At 44.4% G+C, this 15,777-nt stretch overlaps 1 protein-coding gene across 7 annotated transcripts in view; it reads right to left on the reverse strand.

Annotated features, from left to right (window-relative positions):
• Nucleotides 1-9,117: 9,117 nt before the first annotated feature.
• Nucleotides 9,118-15,777, reverse strand: part of MOB2 (MOB kinase activator 2) — a 118,105-nt gene continuing 111,445 nt past the window's right edge. For all 7 annotated transcript variants that reach the window (XM_075094547.1, XM_075094543.1, XM_075094545.1 and 4 more), the window contains 2 exons: nucleotides 12,592-12,716; nucleotides 9,118-10,436 (listed from right to left, as the gene is read on the reverse strand). In XM_075094547.1, coding sequence (XP_074950648.1) covers nucleotides 10,126-10,436; nucleotides 12,592-12,716 — 436 coding nt within the window. In that variant the 3' untranslated portion in view covers nucleotides 9,118-10,125. The remainder of the gene's footprint in view (nucleotides 10,437-12,591; nucleotides 12,717-15,777) is intronic.

Here is a 15,777-nt window from a genome sequence, read left to right on the forward strand (position 1 = left end):
TAACCTCACAACATCCTTGTAGTCCTCCTGAGTCACCTGCCCCTCTTCCAAAGGCGGTAAGCTCTCCTTTTTTTCTTGAGCTCCAGCCAAAGCTCACTATTCAGCCAAGCCGGTCTTCTCCCCGCCTGCTGAACTTACAGCACATGGGGACAGCCTGCTCCTGCGCCTTTGAGACTTCCTTCTTTAATAACATCCAGCCTTCCTGGACTCCTTTGCCCTTCAGGACTGCCTCCCAAGGGACTCGGTTAACCAGACTCCTTAACAATCCAGAGTCTGCCGTTCTGAAGTTCAGGGTAGCAGTTTTGCTGACCCTCTTCCTTACTTCTCCAAGAATCGAGAACTCTATCATGTCACGGTAGCTGAGTCCAAGAAAGCCTCCAACCACCACATCACCCACCAGGCCTCTCTGTAAACAGCAGGTCCAGCAGGGCACCTCCCCTGGCTGGCTCGCTTACCAGCTGCATCAGGAAGTTATCTCCCACGCACTCCAGGAACCTCTGAGACTGCTTTCTCTCTGCTGTGTTGTATTTGCAGCAGATCTCTGGTAAGCTGAAGTCTCCCACGAGAACAAAGGCTAGAGATTGTGAGACTTCGGCCAGCTGCTCGTAGAGTACTTCATCTTTCTCCTCATCCTGGTTGGGTGGTCTATAACAGACTCCCACCAGGATGTCTGCCTTATTGGCCTTCCCCCTGATCCTTACCCATAAGCACTCAACCTTATCATTACCATCGTTGAGTTCTAGACAGTCAAAACACCCTCTAACATACAAGGCTACCCCTCCACCTCTCACATCACTGCTGCATCCGGGATCTCTGCATTTAAATCTCCCGCCATTGCCCCAGCAACGCCCAAGCCCTGTCTGCCTCGCTTGCGAGAGCAGCCGGTTGTTTTTGGCGCGAGGGCCCCACTGGGCTCTTTATTGGGTTCCCTGGCACAGGAAACCCCTTTTTCTACCCCGATCTAGCGCCCAGTCACAGGACTTACTGTTGCTGCCGCTGCGTGCCTCGTGGATTGAGCGCTGGGCCTTGTATGATGCCCTGCTGATTAGCTAGTATGGAGAATAACAATGTCTGGAATGCAGGACCTTCGTCAGAGGGGTCTGGGTAGCAGACACTGTCTTTTCGCTTTGCTTCCTGAAGACTTTTACAGGCTGTACCACATGGCTGCTGTCAGTTGTACTATGCAGAGACAGGAGAGCATGAAAGAGAGGTGTGGATATGCCTCTGTCAAGCCTGTGTAGCTTCTACATAGCTTTGCAGAGACGTGACAGCATTCAGTCTGGGTGTGACAGGGACACAGCCAAACATCAGTCTGTTTGCATGAGGGGAAGGACCATGCAAAATCTAGTCCTTCTCAAAGGGAAAGGTGAAGTAGAGCCTGCTACCACAGGAGCCTGGGCAGGTAAATACTGTGGCATGTTATTGGGCTTATTTCAGTAGCACATGAAAGCTACGACTCTTGGGCTGGAACTTGAATCCAGATGATAACCTGGATTGGTAACAGCACATTCCAGTGAGCAGGTCTGCAAACCTCCTCAGTGGCCTGTTGCTAAAGACACATTCTTTCATTTCTCAGCACAGCAATTTAGAGTAGCTCTTTTCACATGCAAATGCTACGTTACTTTCTTTGATAATGAAAGAAAAGTTATTTTGGCATTTCTTCTGTCTCTTGTAGAATAGTACTAAGATCTAGCAGGCTATCTGCAAACTGAGAGACTGCAGAGGAAGTCTGGATCATGCCCCCTGTCCCAGTTGTGCAAGCAGTGAAACAACTGCCTGCATTTCAGAAGCTAGATCTGTAAAATTTGTAGTTGATTCTGAGCTCTTCTGTCCCTTTGTGTTGGGGGACTTTCATGAGTGTTGTGTCCTTGTGCAGGTTCTTTGGCATCTGGTAACATGGGAGCACAGGTTGCAATTTTTTCCCTGCTCAGGAAACTTAAGGGTTCATTTACAGGCTCTCTCATCCTTTGTGATGGTTGCTTGTTTCTGCAAAACTTGTAGAAACTTCCTAATTGCATTGAGACACCTACCTGTCTTCCAGGTTGGTTGAAATCAGCCAGCAGTTCAAAAGTCTGGGGTAGGCAAGAAAGAAGGGACAGGCAGATGGAGTGTTGCTTAAGCTTTCTTCATTTTGGATATCTGGCTCAAAATGAAACCATGGCCTTTTTTTAATGGGCCAGAAGTCTTTCACTGCAAAATAAAACCACTCTCTTATAAACCACCTGACCTATTTATCTGAGGAGCACCTGGATCAGAAATTAATGTTAATCCAGTAATAACAGATAATTAAACCAGTATAATGGGTTTTTTAATCTTTCTTCTCCAGCTCTAGTTTTGCTTTTTGCCTTCATCAGGGAGATTATAATGAAGCACAGAGGGCTTCTAATCCAATCAAAATTCCTTGATGAATTGGAGTGTTTGTCGTGCTTTCACATTTAAGCAGTGGTTGTGGCACAAGATTAACTTCATTCACAAGGGTTGCCATCTTGTTACTAAATTTAGCTTAGTGGTTTGAGGTAAGCAGAAGAAAGGTGATTCCAGGGTACCTGATCTCCACAATGGTCTGTGAACATCTGTGTGGCAGGGCCAGGTTTGTGAAGACGTCAAACCAGCCGTCAGCCAGGCACCAACAGGAGTCCACAAGACCAGCACTTGGGTCCTATCCAGTCCTAACAGCACCCACAGGTTTGTAGCAGTTCTGGTTTGGCCCCCAAGCACAGACAGATCAATGCGACTGTGAGTGGCGAAGAGCGATTACAGCCTATCTCAGGCTGTGTTCCCATGAAGGTCTGCAAAACATACGTTCCCCCCTCAGTGGCTTTGCTTGAGCTACCTTATCTGCACGCACAGCATGGCATGATTCCCTTTGCCAGTTAGCCTGCTTGATTTGGAGCAAGGCAGGTACTGATCATTTCCTGAGCACCTCCTGTTCTTTCCTGCAGCATGTTGTAAGCGTGGCTTTCGACCTTCAGTCCGTCACGGTGTGTAATGGGGAGTTTGGGTTTGGGAGTGCAGGACATTTATGTGCCATGGGTCTCTGTGCTGAACATCCATTGCAGAACTGCTTTTGATTGCATGGGGCCAGGCTTTGTGATTCAGGTGATGCAGTCTTCTGGTGCCTCAGTGTTGAGCTTCGTGTGGGCTTGAACTGATCTGGCTTAAGCCCTGAACTCAAGTTGTGGCTTTGTGGTTTAAATCTCATGTGGAAGGAGCCTTACCTGTTCAGCTGGGAACTGTGTGACTGCTTTCTTTTGCTCTGTAGATTTCATCTGACTTTTCCCAAGTAACTGGGTTTCAACCTGTGATTTCTGTTTGGCAGCAGGATGCCAACAAATATTGGTTTGCAGTGCCCTACTACCTTCTGCTCTCTACTTCCTAATGTCATCCTTTTGGGAGTGAAGTGGGGGACTCCCTGCACAAACCTTTTTGGGTCAAGAAATGCAAATTCAAGGAAGTATTGGTTCTTTGCCATTCTGCAGATCATAAGTGTCACTGGTATGACAGTGAATGAATTCACAGTGATGAATAATATTAAGGTCTCGATGCACATCTCATTTTAAGATTTGCTGGGAACTACATGTCCGAGCTGCCGTCCTTTTCACATGCTGGGACCATGACATTCTGATCATAGCACATCACCTGTTCTGTATATTTCATTTAAGCCAGTTTAAAACAGTTTTTAAACTGGTAAGATTATTCAAAGACATTTTTTATTATTTGCGCTCTCTTGAAAATGTTCTTAAAGTAGCTGAAGTTTCCACAGTTCTGCTGCAGTGCATACAGGGGGTCTTTAGGCACAATTTGTCTTCCACTTCCCGCATTCACTCCTCCTGAGGCAGGTTTTATAGCCACAAGGACTGAAATTAACCTTCCTAAATTGTTGAGTGTCAGTAAACCTGGCTGAAAAGGACACAGAGTTCTTTGTGTTACAGGTTTTATATAGACTTCATGTAAATGTAAAAATCTTGGATTATTCTATATCAGTTTCCAGTTCTGGTCTGGACTATCCTTTTTGAGTGGAGCCAAGCACAGGGTTCTCCTTATTCATGAAAGTAAATTCTTCTAATAGGCAGATGTAAGTATTCTGGCTGTCTGCAAGACTAGTGTCCCCAGATTTGTTACAGAAGACTGTAAAAACCAATGTATTTCCACCTTGCAAAGTAAAATGATCGCTTACATTTAGTCATCCAAAACCAGGCATACTGTCTGCCTCTCTGCCCTCTGTCATGACAGAGGCAGTAAAGACTCTAGCATTAGCTTGCAATAAAACAAAAAAGAAAACCAACCCAGATTGGCCAGGACAGAGAATTGGGAGGAATTTCTGTATTAATGGCTATTCATTGCGTACCAGACTTTATATGAGAGTTACCTCTTCTACCCAAACTGCTCCATAAGCTTTGATGCTCAGAAACAGAAAGAATATTTATTGAACTGGTTTTGGGAATGAATTCTATGGGAAGTCAGGTTTTTGTGTTTGATGCTTGATCAAGTGCAGTTGGGGTTGGGGGGGAAGGTCATTTAGGAAATCTCATCTGCTTGGAAATAGAGCCTTCAAGTATAAGTCTTTCCTAAAGGAATTCAGTCCATACAGAAGGAAGCAGAACAGGACTCTGTAACCGCTGTGTGCTCTTAGGGGGGGGTCTCCTGGGTGTGTGGTGCTGCAGACCTGTGCAGCCTTTCTTTTCTTTACCAGACTGAGGATTCACCTTCAACTTCTTGTACCTCTGCACTAAAGCCCTTCTGGGGGAACCCCAGACCATTTCATTGGTTCAGTGTGGTAGTTAAACTACTGGCTGGTGCTAAGGGCCAGTTTGGTTTCCTTTTGCAGCCCTTGAGGGCAGCACTTGCTTCAGGACAGGTGTCATCTAAGCCTTACTGATGTCAGGTGAAGCATGGTTTCACAGGAGCTGAAGTCCTCTGTGAGATGGCATTTGACCTTTTTGTAGCAGAGCTGGTGTTGCAGAGGGTTGCTCGCCACTGAGTGGAATGGGGCTGTAGCCCAGGCTGTTTGTACCTTTTCTTTTGAATTATCCCAGAGACCATTGAAAGGAGGAGTTTTATGTAAGGGATGTTGCACCACTTTGTGAGAGAATGTTAACTGCGCTGGTGTATGGGAACGCATCAGAGTATTTTAATGCCTCTTTTTTTTAGATATAATAAAAAGAATTAGCAGGTGACAACACATAGAGAAGTGGGGCTAGTTCTTTTTCTTTTTTTGTTAGGCAAAGCTCTCTGAATGTATGTTCTCTCATCCAAGTGCTTGGCCACAACAATTTCTGTTTTTTCTGCATCACATGCTAACCTAGCTTTCAAAAGTCTTATTGTTCATGTCAGCTGTCACAACCAGAACAGTTCTTCCGTCCATGAAAAGAATGGAGACCCCATCAGCACACAGAGGGGTTTTTTCCAGCTGTTTGTTTGGTGGTTTTCTCACTTGATGTCATCATCAGTTCCACTAGGGATATTGGGCTTTGTCTGTACTGCGTACTGCTATTATCACGTAATGGTACCAGATCTGGAAGTACATCCTTCAGGTACTGAGCTTGTATTCAGGCACTAGTATTGCCACAGCAGCATGGGTAACTCAGCGGTACAGAACGCTGCTGTGACTCCTGCCAGCACACAGGCATTAGCGCTAGATTTAAACTGACTGGGGTTGCCATTTGTGCTACAGACATGACCATTGGTTTCATTTGTTTAGTAGGTTTGAACAGAATAAAACAACAACCTATTCCTCTGTCCTCTGTTTAGATAATAGAAGAGTATTTCTGGATTTGAGTTGCTCTGTTAACAGCTGAAATGGCGAGCTAAAGATTGGCTGGGGCAAGTTACGTGGCAGATGTGCGTAAGGGCTTGTTTGATGAAGCGTGGCTTTGTATGAGATCAGCATACTGAGTGAGTGCTCATAAAGTTGGCTTGTTCTTTTATGAGATTGCTTGTTTCTGTGACAGTCTTTTAGTCTTCTGCAAATGTGCAGGAGCACATTGTTACCCAACCGCACCCACCTCTAGCCCCCAGGCCCTTCCAGGAGCCCCTCGGTATGCCCATGTTTGGCCAGAACAGGTGCTACCTCAGAGCTAGAACACATCCTTCTCCCTTCTCAGATCTTCGCGTCAGAAAGTGTTCCATAAGAAACAAGGTCAATTTTCTCAAAATTCTTGGTTAAAAGGTTGTTACTAATACACAAAATGAGTGCTCTGTGGGATCTCAGACTGGATAACTTTCTGCAGTTTACTGGCAAGAAAGAAGGACGTAGCTCTGATTTTGCTGGGCTGAAGTAGAAGATGCCTGGCTCAGTTTACAGCTTGCCACATCAGGACTGTTCTTAGCATTGGGGTTTAAACTGGGCCCGTGATCTCTGCACAGCTTCCTTGCCTCGCAGTCAGTGGTAAAGCTGGACAGTTCTCTGTGCGGAAGACTTGGTGGCCCTGTTCCTGCATCTGGTCCCCGTGAATGGCCAGAGGTAGCCCACGTAATGGACACAAGCTGCTGAGCTTGGTGCTTGCTTACCTGCTGCTGGTGGATATTCCGGGGGGCTGTATGAAGGCATTGGTTTCCTCCTTTTTTTTTTTTAAAACGGGCACTTATGCTTCAATTTCCTAAGGACGCTGCAACCTCAGAGAGTCACTGATAATGACGGGATGGGGGGAGGCATTTATAGTAAGGGGGTAAAACGTTATAGCAAGCTAAAAGTTATGCCACCTCAGCGCTTTGGCACATCACTCGTGTGTCCAGAGCACCAGACCTCAGGAGCACAATTCTACAAAACATGCATAGGGCGATTGTTGGTTTTTAAGGGAAAGACGTTAGTGCTGTGATGGCTGGTGCTCATTGCCATGGTTTTAGGCCTGAAAGTTGCTAAGGCATTCTGCAATGGCAGCTGTAAAGCTGAGACTCTGATAACAGTGTTTGGTTATTTTTTCCTGGGGCATTTTGTGGTTTTTTTTGTTTGTTTTGGTGTTTATTTTTGTTTTATTTATTTAGCAACCTTTAAAAAATGGACTTAGACCATCACCATTTTTAGGGTTGGGTTGAATGTAGCATAATTAAGGCGCCTCTGTTGTTCTCACAGTGCTTTAAACACCTTACAAAACCCATTCAAAGCAGCAATATGACCATTTCCTCAGTGTTAGACGACCTAAGCCTGTCTTTTAGATACCGGGGAGTCAGGCTCAGTGCTAACAGCCTGGCCTGTCAGTGACATGCTGCAAGCATAGACTGGCACTGACAGGCTTCAGGCATCAACCAAGCAGCGTTTGAAGATGTCATGGCATTTCTACACCTAATGTTACTGCAGCATACTTCAGTAACCTCTGCAATATGCTTGGATGCCTTGAGGCTGAGCTTTACAGTCACATTTACTCCTGACAAGAACGTTAGTGTTGGCACTATTTCAGTGATTTCCTTATGTCCACTTCTATAACCAATGAGCTGAGCTACACTAAAATAGGATTAATTATTTGTGTTCTTGTTACTGGGTTGTTAAATATAAAAAAGAAATTATGCTTCTAGATGAAGCATCTATGCTTTTAGGAATATCAAATGTCTGCAGAGTAAACACAGGAGAGCTGCCACCAACAGCATCACACTCTTCTAGAGGTAATGTTCTCCTGGTAGCTGAATTAATAGGTTGCTGCTTTGCATCAATGCATGGGTTCCCAGACTTCCTACGAGGAAGTCTGTCGGTTCTCCTATGGGAAGCTAAGGTATGGGCACCCTTGCATTTCATACAGATATCACTGTGTTGTGATTGGAAACTTTGGAGTTAGTTAGTCTTGAAGTTAGTCTTTCCAGAGCGAGTTGAACTGCCTCTCATTCAAGTCAAACCTTTCCCAAATGTGTATCTTTTCTAAGTGGTCTTTTAGAATTAAGACTGCAAATGCATTTTTAAAAATAGGTAATAAATTACCAGAAATACTTGGGTTTGGGTTGTTGCCCTCGCTACTACCTTGAACCCTACTGTGTGCTCTCACTGCAAGTAACACGGGGTCTTACAACTGGCACTACTCTGATAGCGGCTGCTCACCTCTGGCTTTCCCTTTAGACATTAGTGTAGGCAGTTGGAATGGAAAGGCTGGCAGCGGCGTGACCAAATGGGAATATTCGCCTGCATATGGAGGCCACGGCACGAGGACATGGTGGGGAACATGTGCTCTTGAACAGCCTGGGCTACCAGCACCCAGGGGAGCAAGTCAGCAAGACTCCAGCACATTTGCCTGCAGGTTCAGAAGGCACCCACAATCTGGAAACACAACGTGGGACAAGTCTAGGCTCACAATGTTCGAGGTCATTTTCTCTCACTCCTCCACTTCCCTTTTCCTGGTGCTTGCGCCTTTTTGCTCCTTTTTTCTCACTTGCACCTTTTTCTTCCTTTATCTGTTGTTGCTCTTGCATGCTTCTTCGCAAGCTTTTTTCCCTTGCTTGTGCTTTTTCTCTTTTTTTTTTCCCCTCCTTTCTTGCTCCTGCTTCCCCCCAGCCCTGTGCTTTTCCTCTTTTCTTTGCACCTGCTCTCCTTTTCTCTCTACTGACTCGACTACAGTTACAGAGCTCACTGAGGAAAACCTTCTAGGATTCTTGCCAGGTCAGTTATTAATGATGTATGTACCTCAGGATAACGACCAAAACCAGTAACAAACAATTCTCAGAGGCTGCCACGGATCTGACAGAAGCACAGTTGGAAGTAAAATTTGGCTTTTTCCCAACTAGAAACACTTGACTGCAAGAATTCAGTGACAATGTGAAAGAAAGAGTAATATCACCGTCCAGACACATTATTGATACAGTACTGTATCCACAGATACTGTGATACAATATTTGCCACAAAATATCCAGGAGCCCACTGCATTTGCAGAATTCAAGTATGTACAAACAGGACACTTGCTCCTTTCCAAGTGTTGCTTCTCTCAGAGTGCTTACCTTCAGATTACCTGGGGAAGGAGGTTCCTAGCCCTACCAGAAAGAGAAAGGAGTTGATTATAAATATAAGATTACAGGGTGGAATACAAACAATTATTTATAAAGCTGGTTGAGGGCAGGACCAACAACATTCAGTGGTGAAAGGCAAGCTGTATGGGTGGATTCCACTAATTTTTGACGCTGCAAACACAAAAACAGAGCTTATGGCAGATAGATTTGTTTTTATTATTATAGAACAGATGAACTAAAATAAGCCAACAATATAATTTTATGCCAACAGCCATCTTTCTAGCACAGGCGGTGACTGACTCAACGCACCCTTCTCCCCCCTCCCCGGGCCTCTGTTCAGTGGGAAGCAAATGGTGGTGGCTCTTGCATGTGGGTTTTGGACTCCAGTGATCTTACTCTTTTTATTTATTTGTAGGGATGTGCCTGGGAAAAGAGGAGGCAGGGGAGCAGAGAAAAGAGTATATATGTTGTAGGAGCAATAAGCAGAAAGGCTTGTGGATCCTCTTGCACGTTCACATGTTGCAACCAGGTAGATGGCACAATTGGAGAATCGTGCCTGCTTTCAACATGTAGCAAGCCCGTCGTTGCTACTCTAGTCAAGCCAGGAGCTTCTTCCCATTCCAAGCTAACAAAAGGCAACATGCACTCAACTGGGGCGTTTTTGGCAGGGTAAGGGGCAGTCTATGTAAAACCAAACAAAAAACCACCACCACCCCCCAAAACAAACCTGAATTTTAAGCCACTTCAAAGTAAAAGTTATTTCTTACAATATAATAGATATTTTTTAAATGGCAGGACCGCCGTCCTAGAAAGACAAAGGGCTTGCACTCAAGACCAAAGAAAGAAAAACAAAAAAACAACCAACCAAACAAACAAAAAAAAAAACACCCAAAAAAAACCCAAGAGTGGCCCCACTCTCAAGCTTGGCTCTTCTCTAAAAACAGCACTCATCATCCATCTGAATAGGTGAAAGGAAGAGTGGACAGAAAAAAAAATAAATTGGTGCAACTTCTCGCCAGGTGGCGCATTAACCCAAAGCTCCATACAGTCCCATACGACTACACGTCCTGTGGTGGCAGCATAAATTCTTTCAGCTTTCATTGCTGTATATGTCTGTATGTATATCTGAACATATACATACACATACACACAGAATATATAATATTGTTTTTAATGTTAGTTTTGATCCTGTAGAAGGGCTCATCTCTCTTTCACGTGGTTCTGTGCTCCTGCGCTGTTGCTGCTCCCATTGCCACTCCCGTTACTGCTGCTCCCGCTGCTGCTGCAGAGGACCTCTGTGAGGTCGTCCATGATGGTGGTCTCTTTAGGGTCCACGAGGTTGAACTCCCTGATGAATAGGATAAAGTGTGTGTAGAGTGTGTTTAAATGTCCGTGCAGCTCCAGTGCCAAAGTCTCCTTAAAATGTGAGGAGTAGATATGGGCCAGCACATGGAACAGGTACTTGCAGATCTTCTTCACTAGAGACTCAAACGAGTTTGGGAATTCCTTGCCTGAAAGAAAGACAGAGAAACACCATGATAGCTCCAGCTGCTCACCTTCAGCCCCACAGCAGCATTTATTTGGGCTGAGCTGTGGTTAAGAGCAACCAGCCCCCCTGTACAGCAGACAGCTCATGGGGCCTCAATTTGCTCTCAACATCCTCTCAACTTGTTCTTTTCACAGGAATTCAGGGGAAGAATCTAAGGAGGTTTTTAGCTTTTTCATTTGAAGTTAAGTAAGTTTTAAACCCTAGGGGTTCAAAAATCAGGAAGCAAGTGTAATCATTCTTTAAAGCCACATTTTTTTGTCACTGGCTGTAAAAATAATGTGAGGTTCTTCTGCGTCCTTATCTAGTTTGTCCAGGAGTAGCAGATTTTTCCCCTGGAAGTACATAATGCTTGGGAGACCAATTCACAGATCCTGAAACGGAAGCTAAGCTACCCAGGCCTTGGTAGTGTGCAGCAGTTTGACTAACTGTATGAAATTACTTCCCTCATTTCATTGCTGAATTCTATCAAATGGGAAAAGAAATGGAAGGAAATAGTTGTCCTCCCCCTCTACTCTGCCCTAGTGAGACCACACGTGGAGTACTGTGTCCAATTTTGGGCCCCCCAGTTTAAGGGGGATGTGGAACTGCTTGAGCAAGTCCAGCAGAGATCAGGGGGCTGAAGCATCTCCCTTATGAGGAAAGGCTGAGAGACATGGGTTTGCTCAGTCTGGAAAAGAGAAGACTGAGGGAGGATTTCATCAATACCTATAAATTTCTAAAAGGGTGGGTGTCAGGACGATGGGACCAGGCTCTTTTCAATAGTGCCCAACGACAGGACAAGGGGCAATGGGCACAAGTTGGAACACAGGAAGTTCCAGCTCAATATGAAGAAAAACTTCTTTCCTGTGAGGGTGACAGAGCAGTGGAACAGGCTGCCCAGGGAGGCTGTGGAGTCTCCTTCCCTGGAGACATTCAAAACCCACCTGGATGCGTTCCTGTGCCCCCTGCTCTGGGTGTCCCTACTCAAGCAGTGGGGTTGGATAAGATGATCTCCAGAGGTCCCTTCCAACCCCTACCATTCTGTGATTCTGTGAAATACTGGGTGTCCCTACCAGGTGCAGCTGACACTGTGCTTGCTGGAGCATTATTGTGCCTGCCTAGTAAAAGACGATTATCAGACAACTACTTTGGTGACCCTGAAAGTGAAACTGAGGCAAGCACAAAAGCAATGCCTGCCATCCTGTGCGTGATGCACAATATGAGGTGTGTTACTGGTCTGAAGTACACTGTGACCATACGGACAAATCACTTGCATGAAGGGCCCTCATTGCCCTTGAATGAGTGTATTAAAAACAAAACAAAACAAAACGAAAGGTCAGCTGCAGGTGGCTTACTAGGCGCGGCCTCTTTCCAGATCAAGATGCTTTTATGCAAAGGCTACTAGCTTACTGTTTGCTATACTGAAATGTCCTGGTTCTCCAATGATCTGTTGAAAGGGCTCAGGAAGCCAGGTGCTTTTAGTCGTGATTTAAGTCCTCTTACCACAACAACAGTCTCTATTTCTTTCCCCTTAAGCAAAGGCATTGCATGTAGTGGTCTTGTTAGGATACAAATTTGAATTAAAAGTTTCTTTCCCATAGCTTTTTGATTCTTAAAAATATCATATTCTTTTTTAATCTTTGGAAGGGAATGGAGACTGCAAACAATCCAAGAGACAAGGCCTGGCTGGGCAAGGAAGACAAGCCACATTCCTGGCAATCCCATTTATTTCCCCTTTAATGCATCAGGGCTCTAAAGGAAATAGAGCAAGAAGAAGGTTAAATTTTCCTAGCAGCAGGCTGTAGTGAGTACATACGTGCTGACAGTTTTCAAATTTTCATCCTCTCTGAATACAGGCTAGAAGATCTCAAAATGCTTGAAGAAAAAGATGTACTGATGACAAAATGTAAGCCAAGGGGAAAGGATTGTAAGCCTTTCAGCCCAGTTCATGTGCCAACAGTGCAAGTCTTTCTTACTGCAAGAATGAACCAAACTTAAAATCTCCCTTAAAAAAAGAAAAAAAATAAAACAAATGAGAAAGCTGTCCAGTATTAATGCATACGCTGAATGCCAGCTTTCACCTTACTTGCAGCACCTGCAAAGAGGCATGGGAAGCATGTGTCCAAAAGCAGACATACCGTATTTTGTTGGAAAGACGTCCTCATCTGTCACTAGTTTCTGCACAGAACTCATGACGAAGTCAACATACTGAGGAGCAGTGCACTTGATCTTCTTTCCCCGCTCATCATACCAGTAGTACTGTCTGTAGAGAGAAGTGACAGTGTCACCATGTTATACCTTGGCCCTCAGCTCAATTCCTCTAAGAGGTTAGTGTCTAAATAATATAAAACAACAGCTGCCACATTACCAAAATACATCTTAGCTGCTACAGAAGATATTCACTTCAGGGTATCTTTCTACATCAAAAACCTTGAATTTCTGTTACCCAGTTTTATTTCTCCCCATCAGTTCAGTAGTAGCACGAAGCACAGACAGCCTGCTGACGAGTCTCCATAGAGCGGAGCTCTACTGAGCAGAGATAACTCCTTATCCATGACAGACCGAGGGTTTACTTACAGTCTATAGAACTGTACAGGAAAGCATGACAGAATTATTTTTAAAGGGCAGCAACATTGCACAGTGATTAACCGGCGATCTTCTGATGCTTAACACCACAAAATATGAATTAGTCTTGTAGGGTAATATTATTAGAGAGACAGAAGGTGGCTCCAAACCACCAGCTTTTTCAAGCTGGTGCTCTGAAGTACTGGCAGCATTTTTAAGCACTATAAATCCAATCTGAGGAAAGTTTTCAGGACCCTTCTGCACATCCCTACCAGCATGTCTTAGAACTCTGCTCCTTTGGTTACAGACTCCCCAACACATCTGAATTTACATTTGACTCTGCCACTGGTGAATAATCCTGATGGATCTTAGGGAACAGAAGACATTAGCATATTGCCTGGCTCTTCAAAAGCAACCATAGTTCAATCAGTTAGTCATAACCATCTTGATTAAGTGCAGCCATTCCTCACCTGATGGAGAATCTGAAGGCTACAAAAGCAATGAAGGTGTGTTACTTTTTTTTTTTTTCCTCCTTTAAGTCATGGTTGATTAAAGCACCTCTAACTGTTACCAGGAGCAGCTATCTGTCATATTAGGCTCACACAGTGAGAAATATTTTACAGATAAGGAATTTGGCAAAGGAGTTTTTAGGGGTGGTTTTTTTTTTTACCCCAGATGTCACATTAGAGGTGTCATGAGTTCCAGCTCCTGAACGCCTCCTTCAAACAGTCCAAGCTCCAGGTGTTGTCCTGTACCATTATGGGACTGATAAGAAATCCTTTTGTCGGATTGGTCTTCCCAGAACACAGTGTAGGTGGGGTTTGCTGACTACCTTCAGAAGCAAGGTTGGAAGTGGTCAGAACTTGGCTAGAAAGGCACCCCACCCAACATGAGCCCATAAAGCCAAGGGACCATTTTTTGCCTGTCTGTTCAGCTCCAACTCTGCCGCTGTTGGCTAACGATCTGTTATCTGACATTGCTCATACAAATCACTAAACAAGCCTCATTGTAGCCCTAGACAAAATACCACTTCAGTGTGATGCTTAGCCACCTTTGGCCACTTTTTTTTAGCATGGAAGATAAAGATTAAAAGTTTTTTCTGTGCCTAACAGGACCAGACTGAATTAAACTGGAAGGATCTGTACATGCCACTTGCAGGGTGAAGTTTTATGTACACTGGCCAGAACAGTCCTGAGGCAGCTAAAGAAAAATATTAAGTAGCAAAAGAAAAGGTTTAATGTACAATATGTTTTTATTGCCCCAAAAGATTCTTTAGGGACCTGAGGGTGGTGAGGTGAAGACACTAAGGACACTGTTCATGCCCCAAGCCATATGAAAACAAGAGGAAGCCATAGAAATTATTAGTTCAAACTTTGAAAGGAAGGACAACTGAAAACTAGTTCTGCAGACACAAGATGTAGAATTTTTCTTTCAGCTCGCTTTCAGCATGTGGTGCGTGGTCATTCTGTGGTTTACTAGAGAGAGCAGGACTGACTGCAAAAGGGCATAAAAAGGTGAGCAAGTGGATGAAAACAGCAGGGGTTAAAGGCTCTTTGTAGAGCTATGTCAGGCATCAAGAGTAGCATTTGGGCCCTTAGGCATAGACTGTGCTCTTCATCACTGCTTACTTCCTTTATACAATCCACATATAAGGAATTATACAACGTAGGGCACAAACACCAGCCACCTCATTTGTCTAGTCCTGCAGTAAGCTGGAACAAGACAGTTCTAGGCAACTTGGACATATTTTTGTGTCTTAAGACAATGCTTGTTGCCAAGAGCAGAAGCAGACTGGACTGTCTGTACTTCAGCAGTTTTCTCATGCTGCAGAAATCCTCAAATGCAAGACTGAAAGCATAGTTTAGAGTTGCCCTTAGGCGCAAAAAATGAATCTGAATAATTGGATTTTAGTTGAAAGAAACAGTTTGGCAACTGTACAAGTTCACTTACATGAAAATATAAGTGAATAAATCTGCTGTAACATCCCACTGCATACCCTTTTTGCCTTTCCTTGAAAATTAGGCTAATTATGCAAAATAGGGATTTAAAAGAAGAATCGTTGAGCATAAGGGGATGGATAACTACCAGGGTTGTCCTGTTGATTAGAATCATATGTCTTCCTCACATTTCAAGTGCTGTGAACAGAGTCTTCCCAGGCCTTGGAGGAAGAGAGGAGCTCCTGACATGCCATCACCACCACCTCACACCTGGTACGCCGCTCCCACCTGTGCTGGCGTTATCTCCCTTAACAAGATAGGAGGCAGGTTGGGGCCATTGAAGGGCTCAGTTGGGCACAGAAGCCGAAGAGTGTTCCACTGCTGGCACTGTGACAGTACAGTCCCATATTAGGCAATGGACAGGAAGCAAAAGGGACAAGATGACGACACTTAAAGACACTCTTCAAAAAGTGCTCGCATGACACAGATTTTGATTATTTTATTTCCTATGTAAAATTCTGACAGATTTATACTTGCCCAATATGGACAGCATGAGGAATTTGCAGCTCAAGTATAACACATGTGAAGTCACAGTGCTGCATCTTAATGTATGTACATGTTTTATCCCTTTTCCTCTAAAATGTTCTGGGTTTGTGTCGATGACGTAGAAGCCAAGGCAGGCCAGAAGTTACATCAGTGGGTAAGAAAAGCTTCTGGAAGGAGGGAAAGGCAAATGCTGAGGAGATGATGTGGACTAAAAATGGAAGAGAGACAGTCCTGCTAGAAATACCAAAAGATGGGTTATGAAGAAAGCAGGGTAGC

Source organism: Phalacrocorax aristotelis, chromosome 5 (genome assembly GCF_949628215.1).
Source record: "Phalacrocorax aristotelis chromosome 5, bGulAri2.1, whole genome shotgun sequence".
Lineage (NCBI taxonomy): Eukaryota > Metazoa > Chordata > Aves > Suliformes > Phalacrocoracidae > Phalacrocorax > Phalacrocorax aristotelis.